This window comes from Tiliqua scincoides, chromosome 3 (genome assembly GCF_035046505.1).
Source record: "Tiliqua scincoides isolate rTilSci1 chromosome 3, rTilSci1.hap2, whole genome shotgun sequence".
NCBI lineage: Eukaryota > Metazoa > Chordata > Lepidosauria > Squamata > Scincidae > Tiliqua > Tiliqua scincoides.
The window spans coordinates 220,286,180-220,305,820 of NC_089823.1; the positions used below are offsets into that span (position 1 = coordinate 220,286,180).

At 44.4% G+C, this 19,641-nt stretch overlaps 1 protein-coding gene across 1 annotated transcript; it reads left to right on the top strand.

The window, feature by feature from the left end:
- Positions 1 to 1,296: 1,296 nt before the first annotated feature.
- LOC136645305 (complement C1q tumor necrosis factor-related protein 2-like) lies at positions 1,297 to 7,046 on the top strand. The gene is made up of 2 exons (XM_066621539.1): positions 1,297 to 1,888; positions 6,151 to 7,046. The coding sequence occupies exons 1-2, from the start codon at positions 1,297 to 1,299 to the stop codon at positions 7,044 to 7,046; spliced, it is 1,488 nt and encodes a 495-aa protein (XP_066477636.1).
- Positions 7,047 to 19,641: the final 12,595 nt, after the last annotated feature.

Here is a 19,641-nt window from a genome sequence, read left to right on the forward strand (position 1 = left end):
CTCCACCTTACCCGCTCTTGTGCGGTGTCCAGGAACTGCTGACATGTGCGCAGGGCCTCTGAAGTGCATGACCGCAGTACAGCATACATGCTGCTTGAACAGTGGGTTGTAAGATCTGGTACCATAGACCCTCAATAGGATCGGGCCATAAGTGTAGTACATACAGAACTAAGGACCAGGATTACTAGATACAAAATAATCCACTGAAGATTAATACACTGCTTTTGAGAAGTTCATTAAAAGACTTGTGCGATGTTATAATAGACCAGGGGTGTCCAAAGTTTTTGGCAGGAGGGCCACATAATCTCTCTGACACAGTGTTGGGGGCCGGGGAAAAGAAGAATTAATTTACATTTAAAATTTTAATAAATTTACATAAGTTTACATAAATGAATATAGTAGAGGTGGAACTTATATGAATGAATGAAGGTCTTGCGGTAGCTCAAGGCCTATAAAAGGCCTTGCACAAAGCAAGGCTGGCCTTTCCTTTCCTGCTGCTACTGCATCACAGACATGAAACAACAAGCAGTGGAGGGAGCCCTTATCCCATAGCTCATGCGAGTGGTCAAACAGTTGCCCTCATGCTGAGAGCAGCTGTGTCGGGCCAGTGCGGGCTCCAACAAGTCTCCAGAGGGCCAGAGGCTCATTGGAGACTAAGGGCTCCCTGAGGGCTGCATTGAGAGGCCTCGAGGGCCGCATGTGGCCCCAGGGTTGGGGTTTGGGCACCCCTGTAATAAACCAATAAGGATGTAAATGTAGCTAACTTAAATTTGCATGACGATGATATTAAAACATGTTGCATCTAATACAACAGTCATGAATATATTTTAAATTTGTGAACTTAAATTTGCATGATGATGATTTTAAAGCATGTTAAATCTAATACGACAAATCATGGTTATATTTTTCAGTGTTTCTTTCTTTTTTTTTTCTACAGCACTGCAGCACCTGAGACCACAGTCTCTTGGGGGGGGGGGTGGGTGGGTGGTTTCACCCATCAATTCTTTCCCACTTGAAAATGTAAATATTCCTCCCTCTCACTCCATTTCATTCTTGGAAAAGCACTGGTTTCTGTCATGAAATTTGGAACCCCTTTAGGGCTGCTTTTAAGTACAGCAAAAAGGCCAGGAGATCTGATCACAATTCCTTTGCACCTTTGTCTGGTTTGGCTTGTGGTGGCGCCCCCAGATCAGTATATTTCTGACTGAACAGCATTTGTGATCATCTGCAGTTTATAATCTCCTTTTATCTTGATCATGTTTGTGCTAGTGTTTTCATTTTGTTCACCATTCAGACATGCTTTCTGTACTCGTCATCCAAGTGCTGCTCTCTAGTCTCATCTGGGGTCCTGTGAGAATGACAGCCATCTTCAGCTTTGCTCCCTACCCTCTTTTCACAATGGAGTCACTCAGCAGCGTGAGTGAAACTGAAGACCCTAAACAAGCCTCCACTGTTCCCCCTGATCAGGACCTGGAGACAAATGAAACTGATCCGGTCACAGATGGTGGGAGTCGAGCAAGTTCCCAGATTGTTGTGACATCCCCAGCAATCTCTTTCTCTAACGGGGTGGATGGAGTGGAAAATAAGAACCTTCCGGAACCAACACCTACTACCGTTGGATCCAAACAACAGACAACTTCAGAATTGTTCACTCCTGCAAACACGGGGCAAACCTATCCAGGAATAGGTGGTGCCGGGAATCAAAACAGTAGCAATGGTGTGATGCCATTTGCCGAGGCGAACAAAGACCTTGCATTTGATGACCGCTTAGCTCCTGCCTTCTCAAATACCCCAAAGGAGAACAGCACTGACACAGAGAGACACCGCTTCTGTAAAATTCCAGGAGCAGAAGGACAAAAGAGAGACCAAGGTGAAAAAGAGAATGCGGGTAATTTTATCACATTAATGCCTTTGGGTTGCCGAAATCTTTTTTAATGAACACCATTCATTTATTTCCTAATTAAAAACAACCGGATCAGTATCATACTGAAAACCCCCCAAATCCACATTCTCTGTGCAATGAAGTAAAAAGATACTCAGTGGTGGTAAATGAACAAATTGTGTCTCTTGCGACTGAACAAACCAGCGGTGCACCGAACTTTGAATGCAAGTGTGGCTGTGGGTTTTAAACAAAGCACACAAGGTCCTTTTGCCCCATTGCTCCCAGCTTGTTGTGTCGTATCCCTGACCCACTGCACTGGGAGCTAAGTCTCATGATCAGGGAGCATGTGCTAGTATAATATTTGCAACTTTATAATAAGTCAAAGATTCTGAACCTATTGTATCCTTGTTGCAGTGCATTTACTAGGCCAAGATGCAGCTTCAGCATGAGGCAGTTGGAGTAAATCAGTAGTTTTCAAACTGGGTTCCAAGGAAACCTTGGGGTTTCTTAAAAAGTGCAGCTGCAGGGAAGTACTGGGTATAGCAGTGCCCACAAGGCAATGATGATGCCCAACAGATCTGACTGATGCCCTGCATGAACTGACTTTTGTACTAGAACATTTCCGCAGAATCTGTTGCAACACATTGGGTTCCATGACCAACCAATCAATAGGGACAAAGTTCCCTCAAGCTAAACATTTTGAAAAACAGGAGGTTAAATCATAGGAAGATAAAAGAATTGGAAGGAATCAAAAGGGGGTTGGGACCACTCTAAGTCTTGGTGGGGGTGGGTTGGACTTGGGGGTATGTGTGCCCCAATGGCACTGCAGCGTGGCTACACAGGGACCCAGGGTCATTAAAACATACCTGGGGGAGTCATGAAACCTCCTGGAGGGTCCTGGAGGCTCGCAGCCCCCGCTGTGAGCTTCCCCACTGCAGCCTTGAACTCCCACTGCTGATAGGAGCTCGCTTCAGCAGCAAGGAGGCTCACAGAGGGGGCTGTGAGCCTCCACGACCCTCCAGGAGGCTTCATGACTCCCCCAGGTATGTTTTAATGACCCTGGGTCCCTGTGTAGCCACGATCGCTGCAGTGCCATTGGGGCACACACATGAAGGAGGCTTCATGACTCCCCCAGGTATGTCTTAATGACCCTGGGTCCCCATGGCGCCATGATTGCTGCAGTGCCATTAAGGCACCCATTTCTGGGCAATTTCCCTTAAGGGGGATGTCCCACTTCTGGTCCCCCTGGTAAGCCAAAACCCACTATTTTGGGAACTGCTGGTCTAGTCAAATATTGCATTGTGAGGCAGAACCTCTTAACTTTCCACGCAGATTGTCCTTTGCAGTTCAGAGTGTGAGCCAGACCATTGTCGAAAAGGTATTTACTGAGTAGCTGGAGGTGACTTGTGCACATGAGCACGCTGCATGATATCATACACTGAAGTAAGGAGAGGAGACTGTGAGTGCAATAAGTAGTAGTTTTTTGTATAAAGAGTCATACCAGGTGTGATTTGACAATGTTCCCTGTTTTTCCAGCCACATCCATAGTCATTACTGGCAGGAGGTTGAGAAACAAGAGGCTGAGGACTCTTGTGAAGTCAAGAATTCTACTAGTGATTAATGAGGGGTGAGATAAATAGTATAACAGCTTTCCTCACAACTGTCCTTATGCTTCTGGTGATGAAGGCCATGGCTGTTACGGTTGTGTAAATCTCTTCTACTATGTAGGTGGGAAGCAAGCTTGTGACACCTCAAGCTGTGCTGTGACATCAGTCCTTGCACCCCTCATTCCCACCATATCCATCGCTGCAGTGTTTGGTAGGGCTGGGCTGCAGGGTTTGGTTTCACACACCAGGGGACATCCACTAAAGCTGAGTGTTGGGAGATGTAGAAGAAAATATTTCTTTACTCAGCATGTAATTAGTCGGTGGAACTCCTTGCCACAGGGAGTAGTGATGGCATCTTGCCTAGATGCCTTTAAGAGGGGATTGGACAAATTTCTGGAGGAAAAGTTCATTATGGGTTACGAGTCATAGCAGGTATGTGGAAGCTCTTGGTTTTAGAGGCAGGCTGCCTCTAATTGCCAGATGCAGGGGAGGGCACCAGGACACAGGTTGTGTCTGTTGTCTTGTGTGCTCCCTGAAGCATTTGGTGGGCCACTGTGAGATACAGGAAACTAGAGGGGCCTTTGCCTGATCCAGTGGGGCTCTTCTTATGTTCTTATATTCTTACACAAGGCTGAAAGCAACTTGCTCTTCAGTTGGGCTTGTGACGAGATTGTAAAATTGGCCAGAATGCTCGTTTGCATCACAAATACCTCCCTTCTGCTTTCTCTTCTTCATGAATGTTATGAATGTAAATGGCACTGGGGAGGTTCAAAAGGGATTTAAGCCTTGTGTGAAAATGCTGGTGGAGTCACGTTGTCCTGGTTTCACAGCCTTTGGCGGTGCTTAGTTCAGTGTGGAATATGAATGTGTTAGACACCTCCAGTGCAGTAATTAAGAAAAGTGCAGTCCTTTCAAGAGCGATATGTAATTCACCACAATGAGCTGTAATGGCTCATTTGGAGTCACACCAGAGCATCATGTAAATAAGCACATTTTAATGATACTTTAAATATGATCTCAGGAACTCCTATGGTTACAGTCATTGACCCAGAGGGTGATAATGACTATCATGATGCTCTTACAGTTTTTTCATGCATACGTTTAATTGTGAGATTGGAAAACATATATTTTAGAGCTTTAAGGGGTGAGGCTTAAACACTGATCACAAGCAATTTAAGAATTATTCATAGGATGATGAAAGTGGAAAATGTTAGGCGAAAATTGTCCTGTGGAGTGCCAGATTATTGCAGTTCAGACAGAAAGCAGGATGGTTGGGCTATGCCATCACTGGGCTTGGTTCTCTACAGAGTCACAAAAAGTGCAAATGGCTGCCCTACAAACAAAGGCTTGGATCCAAAGATCCTGCTGGGTGTGCAGGAGGCACTACTGCTTGTGCAGGGCATGGTGCCGGGCTGATTTCCCTCCCTTCTTTAACCCTCTGCACCTCTGAATAGCCACTCAAGGGAGTTCTCTGGTTTCCTGCAACCAGTTATAAGTCAAGTCATGGTAAGGATGTGCAAGGTAGAGGCAGGCTGCCTTTGATTGCCAGATGCAGGGGACGGCACCAGGGCGCAGGTTGTGTCTGTTGTCTAGTGTGTCCCTGAAGCATTTGGTGGGCCACTGTGAGATACAGGAAGCTGTGGACTAGATGGGCCTTTGGCCTGATCTAGCGGGGCTCTTCTTAGTTTCTAGGGATGGCCAAGGGGAGTAGAGAGAACCGGCTGTCTCCTCTGTGCAAGTAGTGCAACCTTTCTCTTGAAGTGCGCTTTGAATCTAAAGCTGTAGCTTCTTAAATAGATCGTGCTGATGCATACGAATGGAAATCTATTTGGTGCTTGTCAGGCTATCTGTTCAGGAGTCAGATCATGGGATGGCCCAAAATTAAGTCCTTGGACATAGTCCGAAATCAGTCTCAGGGGAAGTGCCACACAGTCATCACTGTTGGAGGTCAATGGCAGACCTCTTCTCCATGAATTTGTCTAATCCCCCTTTAAAACCATCTAAGATAATGATCACCTGTGTGTGGCAGCGAATTCCATAAATTCATTTTGTGTCATGTGAAGAAGTCATGTACTTTTTCCTATGTGCTATGCCATAATCTTTTTGTAGAGAGCTTTTGCCCCCCCCCCATTGTTTAGTATTTTTTTTAGCAGGGGGAGAGTAACTGGCCCACCTCACCCCAGCACTGTCTGTTCTAGTGGCTGACTGCTGGTATTCATTTGCATCTTTTTAGATTGTGAGCCCTTTTGGGACAGGGTGCCATTTAGTTATTTGATTTTTCTCTGTAAACCGCTTTGTGAACTTTAGTTGAAAAGTGGTATATAAATACTGATAATAACAACAACAACAACAACAACAACAACAACAACAACAACAACAACAATAATAATAATAATAATAATAATAATAATAATAATAAAGTGCCAAAGTAGAAATATGGAACACTGCTGTATCCAGTACTACTTCTATGCTAGCAGTTCTTTCCAACCCTTCTCTCAATATACACCCTGCATTATTCCATTATTCTTGGCCTGTTGAGTGGATGTTGGAGATAGAAAATGTGGCAGGTTTATTCTTGAGCGTATCTTGCTATATTGTTGATTGGGATATTTCATTCTGTTCTGGAGGTGATACACAATGATCTCCTTCTGTCCCTTCTAGATGTGCTGAGACTTGCCCGACAAACAGGACATCGGCGATTTATGCCAAATATTGGACAAAGCAGACACATGGAAAGGGGGGATGCCAGAATGGCAGCTGATGTAGGTGAACCAGCATTCCCAAGCCAGACCCAAGAACCTGGCGGGTCTAATTCTTCTTGTCCAAGAGGCGACAAAGGTGATAAAGGTGAAATTGGGAGCATGGGTCCCAAAGGCGAGCAGGGACTGAAAGGAGAGAAAGGGGAGCGTGGAGACTCTGGTCCAAAAGGTGACCTTGGGTTGAAAGGAGATCCTGGAGAGAAAGGTGAAAGAGGCCAAGCTGGTGAGAAGGGAGAAAGTGGCTCAGCTGGGCCAACAGGGATTCCAGGGGCTGCTGGTATAAAAGGAGATCCAGGGATACAGGGGGAAGTGGGTCTGCCTGGAGAGCAGGGACCGATGGGACTTCCTGGCCGGAGGGGCGAAAAGGGGCAGAAGGGGGATTGCCAACCAGTGGAACCCATAGCCTTTTCCGTTGGTCTTCAGAAAAAGAGAAGCTTCCCATTGCCAGGATCCCCAGTAAGATTTGAGAAAGTTTTCCTGAATGAGAACGAAGCCTACCATGCTGAATCCGGCATATTCACTGCCAACACTGGAGGCATCTATTCTTTTAGTTATCACCTGAGTGTTTCCAGCAAATCACTGCGGGCTGCTCTTTTCCACAATGGTGAAAGAGTCCTGCAGGTGTCTAGCGTCAGGCAGCCTCCCCAGGGTGTTTCTCAGGTGTCCGGATCGATGTTAGTTCATCTTTCAGAAGAAGATGAGATTTGGCTTCAGATTTTGAGTGCATCTCAGAATGGCCTGATGGCTGATGAAACCACTGATTCTGTATTTTCAGGGTTTCTCTTATACCCTGACTAAATGAATGAACAAATAAACAAATGAACAGATAAAATAATGATAACAATGATGACACATGTAAATGATTAAGCACCCAAAGTTTGTCAGGATTTGACGCAAATTCTGTTTTAGTTTTTCTGTTTTCTGTTTCGGATGGTAAGGGCACTAATTATGTGACATCTAATATCTGCACACTTTTTTCCTCCACTGTACAATAACAAATGGGTCGTTAGAATATTGAATGGCAGGGTTACATTGACATCATTAGCCTCGCAAATGCAAAACTTTCTATCAGCCCAGGTCCTTAATGAATCAGGATATTTTACACTAGGTTTCGAGCCCTACTGATTATTGATTGTCGTCTGCCCTACAGCCTAATGTTCAGGCTAATTTATTTTGTGCTAGTTTTGGCAGTGACCTCCCAGCTTTGCCTTTGCTCTGCTCAGTTCCAGTATCACTGTGTGTCTATAGCAATATTTTATCAAGATAGGCAAATCCTCCAAGGGCTGAGCTAAGCTGTGCAAACTGTGCATCTTGTTTGCATGTTAATTGCAATCAGCTTGCCAAATTTGAATTGGCAGGTGGGTCTCAGATACAAGGTCCTGCAAACTCAGGTTTAGCAACTCATCTTTTAAAGTAGCCTTCTCCTTCATAAGCTAAACATGTGGTGCTTTGATCTGAATTCACAGAGAAGGATTTTTCAATCGACTGGTCTGCTGAAATGTAAGGTACTACTGAGGAAATGCAGGCGGCCATCTTATGGAGAGTAAATCAAGCTACCCAATAGACCAGTGGTTCTCAGACTTATAGCACTTTTTAGAATGAGAATCTGTCAGGACCCACCGGAAGTGATGTCATGACCAGAAGTGACAACTTCAAGCAGGAACATTTTTAACAAATCTAGGCTGCAGTCCTACCCACACTTACCTATGAATGTCCCATTTACTAACATTGTTAAAAGCATATATATAGTAGCCTATTAAAAGTGCAGAACTGTAACATTTCCCCAGATTCAGTCACATACCATGGTAGCATCGTCTAATATATTAAAAATAAAATATTGAAATGAATGGGGAACTACCTGAAATTGGCTCACGACCCACAGTTTGAGAAACACTGTAACAGACTGTTTCTTTTGGGACTGTGCAGAAGCCTTGTTGCTTTTTAGCAGAATCATGCTGGGCTGTTCTTGTGGCACTTTTGAGTGCAGAGTTTTCCTTTGTATGCAGATCCTGACAGTCTGCGGCTAAGCAGGCATAAAAATATAAATTGAAGTGTTGAAGCTGAACATTGTCACCATTGCCTGAATTTACTTTGCTGTTGCCTAACAATTTATTCTAACAGTTCTTAGTAATCATTATGATCATTAGCAGATGAACACCAGTCCTACAACTTCAGCTGGCCAATCCCTGCTAGGTTTCTAACAGACAGGCTGCTGCTCACATAGCTAGGCTTCTACCCCCCAGACTCAGTCACCTCTAACTTTTCAACCGGGGCCTCTTTCTTGGGCTGTCTTCAACTTCTTGCCTAATTATATCTTGCAGAACCACAGCCCCAATAGTGCATTTACTTTCTGCTTTGGTCTGTATGCAATAAGTGAATCTCTTACAGGTTGTGGCATGAGGCTGCAGCTTGCAACTGAGTGGGTGGGTGCCAGTTGTCACTTTCCTTACCTATTCCTAGAGGGTTTTGCCCCACCTCTTTCTCATGACTCCCTGCTTTCTCCATCCCTCCTTCCTTTGTCCTCCTTCTTCTGCAACATCTGCTTCCTGTGCCTTGCCAAATCCACATGTTCCTGATCTCTCTCTTTCTGAATGTAATCCCCCTTTCCTTTCTTAGGTCCTCCTAGGTCGACCCCATTCTCTCTCCTTATCCCCTGCTTCATCTATACTTTCCTAAGCCCCCTGCTTTGCCTAATAGATACATTTCCTAGGGCCCAATCATACCCAATTTTCTAGTGTTGGTGCAGCTGTGCCAATGGGGCATGCACTGCATCTTGTGGTGAGGTAGCAGTCCCAGAGGCCCCCTTAAGGTATGGGACATGTGTTCCTTTACCTTGGGGCTGCATTGCGGCTTCACTGGTGCTGGAAAATTGGATAGGATTGGTCCCTGATTCACTCTCTTGTGCATTGTGCTTTTGATCAATTATGTTTTAAATTTTGTGTTTAACTCTTTCTTGGATGAAGAAATGTTTGATTAATGGTATATAGAATGTCTTTTAGAGTGTAATAGTATTGATCCATAAAATTTCTAAATAAAAAATAATTTGGATCTGATTCAACAACCACCTTCTGCATTCCATGTCTTTTCTGCCCTTAAAATGTTTCATTCACTTATCTGAATTGAAGAACTAAGGCCCAAATTCTGACCAGCTTTCCAGCACAGACATAGCTGTGCTAGTGGGATGGGTGCTGCATCCTGCAGTTGGGTGGCACTCAATGAGGTCTCCTCAAAGTAAGGGAGTGTTTGTTCCCTTACCTTGGAGCTTCATTGTCCTTATGTCAGTGCTGGAAAGTGGATTAGGATTTTGCCCAAAATCAGGTTCTTTGTAGAAGAACAACATAGAACTTTTATTTTCAACAATGTGTACCTGTTCAGTGAACTTTTGGACCAACATATATTTACTTTCTGTTTAAGCTGTTTCTGCCCAATGTTGGAGATACACAACAGGGTCCAAATATGTACACCTGTGGGCCAAGCAAAAATGGGTTAAAGTACTAGTTCTTTTTTATTTACATGTATGTATTTTCGAGTTAATTGTTTTACATTTGTTATTTACACACAAACACACTCTCACACACCTAAAACATGTTATATGTTAAAATTGATTTGCTTTGATTAAAACATATCTTGATGTCACATCGTGTATGAGCTGCTCCTGAAGCATTCAGTGCTAAAACAATGTTTCACTGGAGCCATTCTTGCTGTTCCTGTCACCACATAAACTTGGGAGAGGCAAGGGGCAGGGGGAGGGTTTATGATAGGGTTGGGCATGGAGTGTTCTCATTATGTCCCAGGTGGCATTATTGGGAGGATGGTGAGACCCAGAGATTGGAATGGGCAAGTTTAAAACAAGCTAGTTCAGGTTTGGCCAGAATTGACTCAAGCCCAAATTAGCTCATTTTAGCCGAGTTCATTTTGAACTGAGATTGAAAAAATTTGCTAATCACTATGTTGAAGAAATGACACGGTCACACTTAACAGTTTCAGCCTGGGATTTCCAAACATACAAATTGGGAAGAGATGGGTTTATTGGCTGTTGATATTGGAAAAGCACTCATCCTGTACAGTGAGAGAGCCATCTGAGGCTGCCAGTTCGAAACAACCAGAAGTACCCGAGAACTGATGACATGCTGATTTACTGATGAGCTGAGAGGAGTTGCCGTCAAGTGGAGTGTGGGAGGCGAAGGGCCAGAGAGAGGCCAGACCGGGAAGGAATCCAGCTGGAACTAGGAGTTCTATGAAAGACTAGAACTATTCAATTGTAAAAATCCCTACAGGGGTTTAGAACAGCCTGCCTATGTAAACCGCCTTGGATTAAAGTCTGAAGAGAAATCTGACGACCAAAGAAAGGCGGTATATAAATACCTGTATAAATAAATAAATATGCTTTTAACAATGATAGTAAATGGGACTTACTCCTGGGTAAGTGTGGGTAGGGTTGCAGCCTAGGATTGTTAAAAAAAATTTCCTGCTTGAAGATGTCACTTCCACTCATGACATCACTTCCAGTGGGTCCTGACAGATTCTCATTCTGCCGTGTTTCCCCAAAAATAAGACACTGTCATATTTTTTGGGGTTCAAAAAACTAGGTCACACTAGGTCTTATCTTCAGGGCAGGTCTTATTTTTTTTCCAGAAGTTAGTCCCTTAATAGTTAATGGGACTTACTCCCTGGAAGGTGTGGAGAGGGTGTCCCCTCAGCACTCAGGAGGATGCCTGCTTGCCTGCCTACTCAAAGTCAGTCCCTTTATAGTTAATGGAACACTCCCTGGAAAGTGTAGAGAGCCCCAGAGCCCGGTAGGCAGGGTTGCCTCCCTTGCTGCTTCCCACCTCAGCTCCTCCTCAGCGTCCTCTGCCCAAGGCAGCACAGGAGGTGCTTTCTAGGTGGCGCGCGTGGGAGTGCAGTGTTCCCGGTCATGTTGTCCACCCGCCCACACCCGAGGACCCCTTCCACCTCCCGCAGCCCTGATCATTTTCGGGGAAACAGGGTATAAAGTGGGTCCCGGTGCTAAAAGTTTGAGAACTGCTGCTGTTCTCCCCTTTTCAAATTACAAATCTCCCCTTCTTCTAAACTGAAGAAGTATAAAGTGATTCAGAAGAACTATATTGCTTGGAAGAATAACAATAGCCAAGGAAGGAATGAAATCGAGAAATTGTGAGGCGGTTAAATGGGGAGGTAACTTTGCTTATGCATAAGTAAAATTTAAACTTCTTGATTCAAAAGTGTGTGTTATAATTAGGATGCGATTGTTTGAACCCAAGCAAGCAATTTCCTTACAAAATGTAAGCGCAAATTGTTCTTTTGTAACAACATTGCAATTTTTTTTGCCTGTTATTATTTTTCGTTTCGTTTCTAATTTTTGGGATGCAGGGCTATTATCAAATGTAGATTCACCCTTCTCTTAATGCAGTAAATTTATCATTGTGAACAATAAATGTGCACTGTATTGGATTCATACTGTTTACTGCTACTTACAATAGAGTGTAATTGGAAACATTCAAACTCAATGAACATTAAAAGGAAATTCTTGTCCATGCATCACTGGCATTGTTCATTGTGGCAGGAGCCTGGCCTTTGTGCATTTGTTTATGCAGTTACTCTGGGTTGAGCATATTTAGCCATTTGCAGGAGGCAGTCAACCTTTGGTAGGCCCCCCCCCCCCCAATTAATGTGCATCTACAAACTGTGAAGAGACCAATAGCTTAACAACATCACCATAAAGGTGATATCTTTACAGTTGAGTTTGTCATGTCATATGTACATATGGATTATATATTGCTGTTTGAAACTAAAATTGCATACCCTAAAATATTTTGTAGATATTTCCAATATCTATCCCCCACTAACTTCCGCCATGCAGCTGTGATAATGGAACATGCACTGCAAGCAATGGGGGGGGGGTGTCAAACAGTCAGTGAGAAGTAAGCAAACCTATGTTTTACTTACTTCCCTTCTGCCTGGTTGCCAATGAGTCGTCTCTGACCCATGCCAGCTATTTTGCTGGCATAAGCCCAAGGATAGGAAGGTTGGGAGGGCTAGGCTGGAAAAATGAGCATAGGATCCACCCCCTTCAACCCCAAGGGTTGCAGTGATGCCTCCCTAGTGATGCACCTCCCTAGTGATGCCATTGTCTGGAACTCACTTACCTATCTCTGTATAATTTTTTATATGAAACTTGACCCTGATTCCTGGGTCAGGAGCCTGTAACTGTGCCCAGAAGATGCAATTCCGCTTATTTACATCAAATCACACAACCTATGAAGGTAGAGTAGCCCAATCCTAAATTACACCACCAAGTATTGCATTCAGCCTGGAATGTAGCTATGACTTCATCATGGCACGTACACCCCCCAGCATATGTGGGAACAGAGAGCCAAACTTCAGGGGAGGAGAGAAAATCAATGAAGAAGATTTCGTATGCTGTCTTATTTGGAAGCTTTCCAGGTGTAACTGAATAAAAATAATGAAAGTGCTTCAAGTGGGATAATGCTTTAAGGGAGGATGCTAAAAATGGGTGACCTTTAAAGTTGCTTCCACACTGAAAGCAGACATTTACATGAGAAAGAGGGAGGAAAACAAGGCCAGGACCAAGATGACATCAAGTCGGTTTGAGCAGCGCCTGGTTGAAAGAGCATGGAGGGCTAGGTTGAGCTCCGGACCTCTCTGCCAATGCACACCCTTTGTGGGAATAGGGAAACGGGTCAGAAAGCAACTGCTTAAAAATGCAGGTCCAGTTCATGCTAAAATGTTAGTGATCAGCTTCTCCTGGGATTGCACCACTGCTCAGGCTGCAGGGGTATGTTTGAGATGGAGAGGAGGATTGCATGTTTAATGTCTCCCCATAAAAAAGGCTCTTTGCACATAGAAAACTAGCATGAGAAGGGGTCAGACTTCTCCTAACCTTGTTATTTTCTTTGTAGGCACAGAGACAGTTTTTTTGTGTGTAGACATATTCAAACATGCAGCTTGCCACCTGCACCCTAAAGTGGTCAACAGCAACAAAATTCCTAATTACTGTTGACTGCAAGGCCTGCCTGCCCATGAAGTGGAGGGGGCAATGAAAGGATGAGCCCCCAGTCTGACCATCTGTCACCCTCTCCAGCTTGCTGCTCTAGTGGGCCCTGCAATCCTCTCCCTTCGTTGCTGGAAGGAGAAGGGGGAGAAAAGGTGCCATGGTCCCAGATGGTTTCTTCCTGCCCACCTGGTGCTTATGAAGGACCAAGTGGGCAGGGACAAACAAAAATTGGAGAGTGCCCCCTTGCCTTTTCTTTGGCACTCAGCCTGCCTACTCCATGCCACTTCTGTTTCAAATGAACAGCTTGCTTACTCTCCCTGCTCATCCACTTGAGGGGGGTGGGAGTGGAGGACTGCATTTTGTGCAGGGGGGTAGTAAAATTTTGTGTGTGTGGGGGGATTCAGGTAGCTGGGAGCCATGGGTGACCCCAATTTACTTTATCAAGATGAGGTTTGGATGTTGAGCTGTCACCTTGCCTGGAAAGCGAAGCAGGATCAGCTTGGGTCTTGCCTTGGGTGGGTAATGGGAAGCCGCTGGCAAGAACAGTGGAATGTGGAGGAGTCAGCTGGAAAGAATGGATAACATCATGAGAACCACCCTGGGACGTGATTTGCAGCTGCCTGTGGAACGTGCAAGAGCTGTGCAGCCAGGATGATCACACTCTGAAAGTTTCTCTCATAGAATAACTTGAAATAAAAATTCCATTTGAAAAAAAAAAAAAGGTTTTTATGGTCAACCTGCCGGTATAAACTGCCTTGAGTTTATGAGAAAGGTGGCATATAAATAAATAAATAAATAAATAAATAAATAAATAAATGGGCCTAATGTGCGGAGGTCAATCACATGGAGTGGTAGGTGTCTTTAGCTGTTTGTGATATAAAACAGTTTAGCACAGTGTGTCTCAATGTTGTTCCCCTTCCATAACACTTTGCATGGTCCACCTATTGGAAGTACCACTGGAAGTAACTGGTAATGATATCATCACCAGTTACTTCTGAATTGGGAGGCCAGACACAACATGACAAACACCAGTAAGAGGCTCAGGGCAGACAGGATGGTTTTTCCGAGCATGCAAAAAGCATACACTGGAGTTTTGCCCACCAAGCGGAGCCTCTTATTGCTGCTTGTCCTGTTGCATTGCTGGTGAAGCAGATCTGTGGGTCCCACAAGTACTACCCAATACCACCTCAAGTGCTACTGGTGGTACGAGTACCACTGGTTGAGAAACACTGTTCTAGCATGATCATATTCTTGCTCATGCTCAGAAGTCAGGGCTACATGCTAATACTCAGAAACTGGGTGGAGTGCATGTGCAATGTGATTCCCTGTGATTGCACATGTGCTCCATACAGTTGTTACTGTATAGGGAGAGGGAATACCGGGTGCTGTAGGCTTATACCATAGTCTTTAGAGACTGAAGTTTGCCAACCAACCAACCAGTCTCCACTGTGATTGTGCAGGCACTGCGGCTTCTGGGTAGCCCCCAGAATGTCTTGCGGCGCCACATCAAGTGCCTCCCCAGCCATTCACTTCACTGCATGTCACTGGTGTGAAGGTGAGCACAAACCAAAAAGCACTTGCAAAGTGCATCGCTAGCAGCTGCTTAAAACATGACCATTGAAGGAAACCCCTGTTGTCTGTGAGGGCAGGTAACAAGTACCCAGATACCAGTTGTCAAAGATCCAGTTGGACAGCAGACTCCTGACCTGCAGATGGCATTTGATTTGCATTTACTCCAATTACAGTGTCATAGTGGCGACTTTCTGGAGAAGGCACCAATCCCATTTCTTCTCTGCCAACCGCACCCTCTCATTGGCTATGATTAAAGCAATTAAAGAAATAAAATAGATTACTGCCTGCCAGAAAATAAGATTGGCTTCACCAATGTGCTGTGCAGGGTGGAAACTCCTGATAAGGGGAACACTCAAAAGGTAGGAGAGAATAACAAGTGCTTCTTTATCTTGAATAAGGGCTTTTTCAAGAAATGTTTGGGCTTCAAATGATGCTGTCAGTATAATTTGATTCATGGAAGCAATTATATAGAAAACCAGTCCATGGCTGCAAGAGACCGTCTATTTCTTTTCCTGGAGAGCAGCTCAAAAATGGGGGTTCTCAGAGCAAAGAAGAAAGAAGCACATACAGGGACTTTTTTTTTTATGTAACCTTCCATACTAAACAAATTCTGGCAACTAGAGTTTAGAAATTATTTTATTTGTAAGCAAAATAAATAATAAAAGGTGTAAAAGCAGAGTTAGAGGAATGAGATTAATGCTGAACTGTAAGGTAACTGGAGGAAAATTAGATATTTTGCAAAAGAATGTATTTCTAAAGAAAGGCCTTCTGTGAAATAGAGGTTCTTCAAGACAGCATACTATAAAGCTTTTCCCCCTCAAATTGCACAGTGATTAAAAAATGTAATGAAGAAACAAAGAAAGATGGCACCAATCTAAAGAGTTATAGGGCATCAACGAAATATGTTAATTACAATTCACCAAAGTTCCATTAATTTAATGGGACTTAAACATTTATTTATTTATTTGATTTATACTCCGCCTTTCTCCCTGAAGGGCACCCAAGGCGTAACTATAAACATGACTATAGTATGGCTGCAATCCTATACCAACTTATCTGGGGAAAAATTCTATATAACCGAATGGAACGTACTTCTAGGTTAGACATGCATAGGATAATGCTGTAAGACTGTAATCCTGGAATGGAAGCATGGAAGCAAGTCTCATGGAACAAAGTTGAACTTCTTTCCAAGGAAGAATGTGACTGCACCTTTGTTCAAATGTTCTGGGTAGTTTTGTTTGCTTCTTATGCCATACGTAATTTAACTATACAAATTTACACACTGCTATTTCTAACTGACAAATCTGTTGCTCCCAGTGTTAACAAAGGTAGGTGCACACAGATCTCTTTGTGGAACTGGGAAATGTGCAGGTGGACTGGATGTGGATCTAGAAAGACCATGCATATTCGTAAATGAGGTATCCCAATATGGACCCATTAAAAGTGTGGATTGTAGAAAGAGGGGCCACCACTTTTGATAAGAAGTAGCAAGGTGGAATGAGTGACTTATAGCTAAGGAGTCCATAAGGTTCCAGGCATCTCCCAAGAAATGATCTCGGGTTGCACCACTGGGAATGATCTCAGTCTCAGACCTTGGAGAGCTGCTAGTGGTCAACTAGACAATGTAAGTCCAGAGGGACCAACAGACTGACTCTGCAGGAGGCAAGTTGGGTGGTGGTGTGGGAGTATTCATTGATAGCTGACAATGCAGGAGATGGCTGTTGAATATCATAAAGTAGTTCAGGCAAGCTTTTGCAGAAGTGAAGGAGGTTGAAGGCAAGGGGGAAGCTGTTCCTGGTATGTGTGTTGGCAACCTTCAGTCTCGAAAGACTATGGTATCGCGCTCTGAAAGGTGGTTCTGGCACAGCGTCTAGTGTGGCTGAAAAGGCCAATTCAGGAGTGACAATCCCTTCCACACTGGGAGCAAGTGCAGTCTGTCCCTGGTCTGTCTCCCTGGCTATGGGCCTTCCTTCTTTGCCTCTTAGCCTCAAACTGTTGGCCAAGTGTCTCTTCAAACTGGGAAAGGCCATACTGCACAGCCTGCCTCCAAGTGGGCCGCTCAGACGCCAGGGTTTCCCACCTGTTGAGGTCCACTCCTAAGGCCTTCAGATCCCTCTTGCAGATGTCCTTGTATCGCAGCTGTGGTCTACCTGTAGGGCACTTTCCTTGCACGAGTTCTCCATACAGTGTTCCTGGTATAAAGGCACAGAAATAAATATACAAGTAGGAGAGAAATCTAAATTAGTCATTGCAACAGTAATGGTGGGGTCATGGCTTGATAGGTGCATGGACATTTTCCTGCACATCGCTGCTGAGCTGGTGGTCCAGAACACATGGACTAGAGGCTCAAATCAAACTCTGGTCCCTACAGTGTCCATTCCTATAGTAGAACCTTCAGTTGGGAAAGTGACAGAGAGGCAGTATAGAGATTTAGGATCAGTTTATAATCCTTGTACTACTGAATGGACTGGAGCCAGCAGTGATCTGGACTGGTGAGCTGACAGATATTGAGGGAACAGTTGTCCTGTGTGCCACCAGCCTCTTACCAAGGTGGGAACTATACTTTTATGCCTGCTTACACTGATAAGGTTGAGTATTACAGGTGATACTCCCTAATCCCTATAAATGCTTCCAGGTCAGGATTCTTTGCTATTCTGAGCAGCCTGATCTACTCCCACCTTCCTCCCCCACTCCCTTTGCTTCACTTTGATTTGTCCTCAGCTACAAATCCTATACCTACTCCAGGCCTTGGTCCACCTTCCTGGGCTCACTCAGACTTTTGCCAGGGAAATTGCTGGCACAGGTCTGATTAGATTCATTTCAGCATGGGAGGCTTACCCTTGGGTAAGGGAACAAATGTCCCCTTATCCAGAGGAGATTTCTGGGACTGCACCCCTTTATTGGATGCAGTGCACACTCCAGCAGTGTGACTGCATTGGCAGGGGAAAAGATAAAATTGGGCCCTTGGTCTGCTGAGTTGTGTGCCTACCATTTATTAAACTCTTTGTCTGGAAGGATCCATGAAGAGTGCCCATGAAAATCAAGCAATTCATTTAGTTTTATTGCAAGGTGTACCTAGTGGGCTCAGGCATTGCAATAAAAATAGTCACAATTTTGCATCAGGTAGACGGGCTATTCCCCGAGTTTGGAGGGTTCACAATCTTATTTTCATATGTAGGAGATGGGGTATTTTAAGAATAAAAACTTTAAAAAAGTACATGAAGGATCTTACTGAGAAATTTGCTTGCTCTTCTCATTCTCTCTCTCTAGGATCATTCAATGACATATCATTCTTGTAGAGGCATTTGGTTCTGTAAACCCATCTTGGTCAGTTTACTCAAATTCTTGTAAGTGATTCTAAGAGCTTGGGATCAGGCAAGAAATGTATCTAAATACAGTGGCACATCCAGGGGCTGCAGCACCCGGGATGGCAATGTCTTGACTTCATGACATCACACAATGTCATGATGTCACATGAGCACTTCTGGGTTGTCCCAGAGGAAGTGGCCTCCTCCTCTTCATGTTTGGTGAAGAGGAGGAGCCTCTTGAAAATTGCCACAGCTGTTGTGAGTGAGTGTGCATGCGCTGCATTCACTTCCTGACTCAAGAAGTGACTGGAGCATGCACAGACTCAAAGACGCAGCTGGGGAGACCCGACCCCCTCTGAGCTTTCCTGAGTCACTGCTTCCTGTTCTTGTGAGCCCTCGTGAGAACAGGGTGCAGCAACCTGGAGTGGGTGCTTCTTGGAGCTACTCAGTGCCACCCCCCTTCAAGTGGTGGCCAGGGGTCATGGGTGCCTGCACCCTAAATATGCCTCTGTTTAAATAACCTCTCACAAGAAAATGAAGGTAGTGAATTCTTGAGCTTGCACACTCTAACATTTCTGGATTTAATCACATCAGGAAATCTCTAGCTCCGGTTGCTTCGATAATGAGGTCTGATGAATCAGAAGCTGGCTCTCTCATGTGGGAGAGTCAGGTGGACACCTTGGATGACAGATTTTGGGTGATACGGCAAGGCAGCCGATGGTGTCTCAGTAGCTGTGTTGAACCAGCAGTGTTTCAGACTGACCCTGCGCATCCCTTCCAAACAATTTTCTTTCAGAATTTTTTTCTGTATGATAACATTCCAAAACAACCTTTGAAAAAAGCAACTTCTGCTGAAAAGCATGCTCTGTTTTGAATTGCATCGTGACAGTGCCCTCGATGTTCCCAGGACTTTGCCCTCGTAGAAAGGTGCTCCTTGGCACTTCTTAGATGATGTCTGACTCTGCAGATATTTTATATGTTTCCCCGACTGTGTTTCTGTGATGTCTCCATGAATGAACCAACTATCCAGGGGCTTCTAGGTTTCTCTCTTCTTTTTGTTAGCCTTGGCATGGCTGCTGTAAACACTCTCCTGTTCCATTTCCTGGCATGTAGCATTTTGATAGTAACAGGCATTTCCAAAGATTCTTTCTGAGTGTTTAAGTTGGTGTTCTGCTCCACTAAACCTCACAGGCCATTACCTTGCTAATTGTCTGAGTTACAGGGCTTGTACAATGCCACAGATTGTCCTCAGCCATTTGGAGTAGAACATACCAGAGCTCTTCTGAAAAGGGAAGTGACCACATAACCTTTCACATCTTGCCTCAACCTGTTGCCAGCATCTTAAAAACAGCCTCTCTGTTGTCTGGCTCTTGGCTGACTTTGCCACTGGTGCTCTTGAGATGTGTGCCTTTTTAAAGTCCACTTCTTGGCACAAGGTCCCCTCATCATATTGGAGATGAAGCATTCTATGAAGTAAGCAGGCAGGACACCTGTGCAT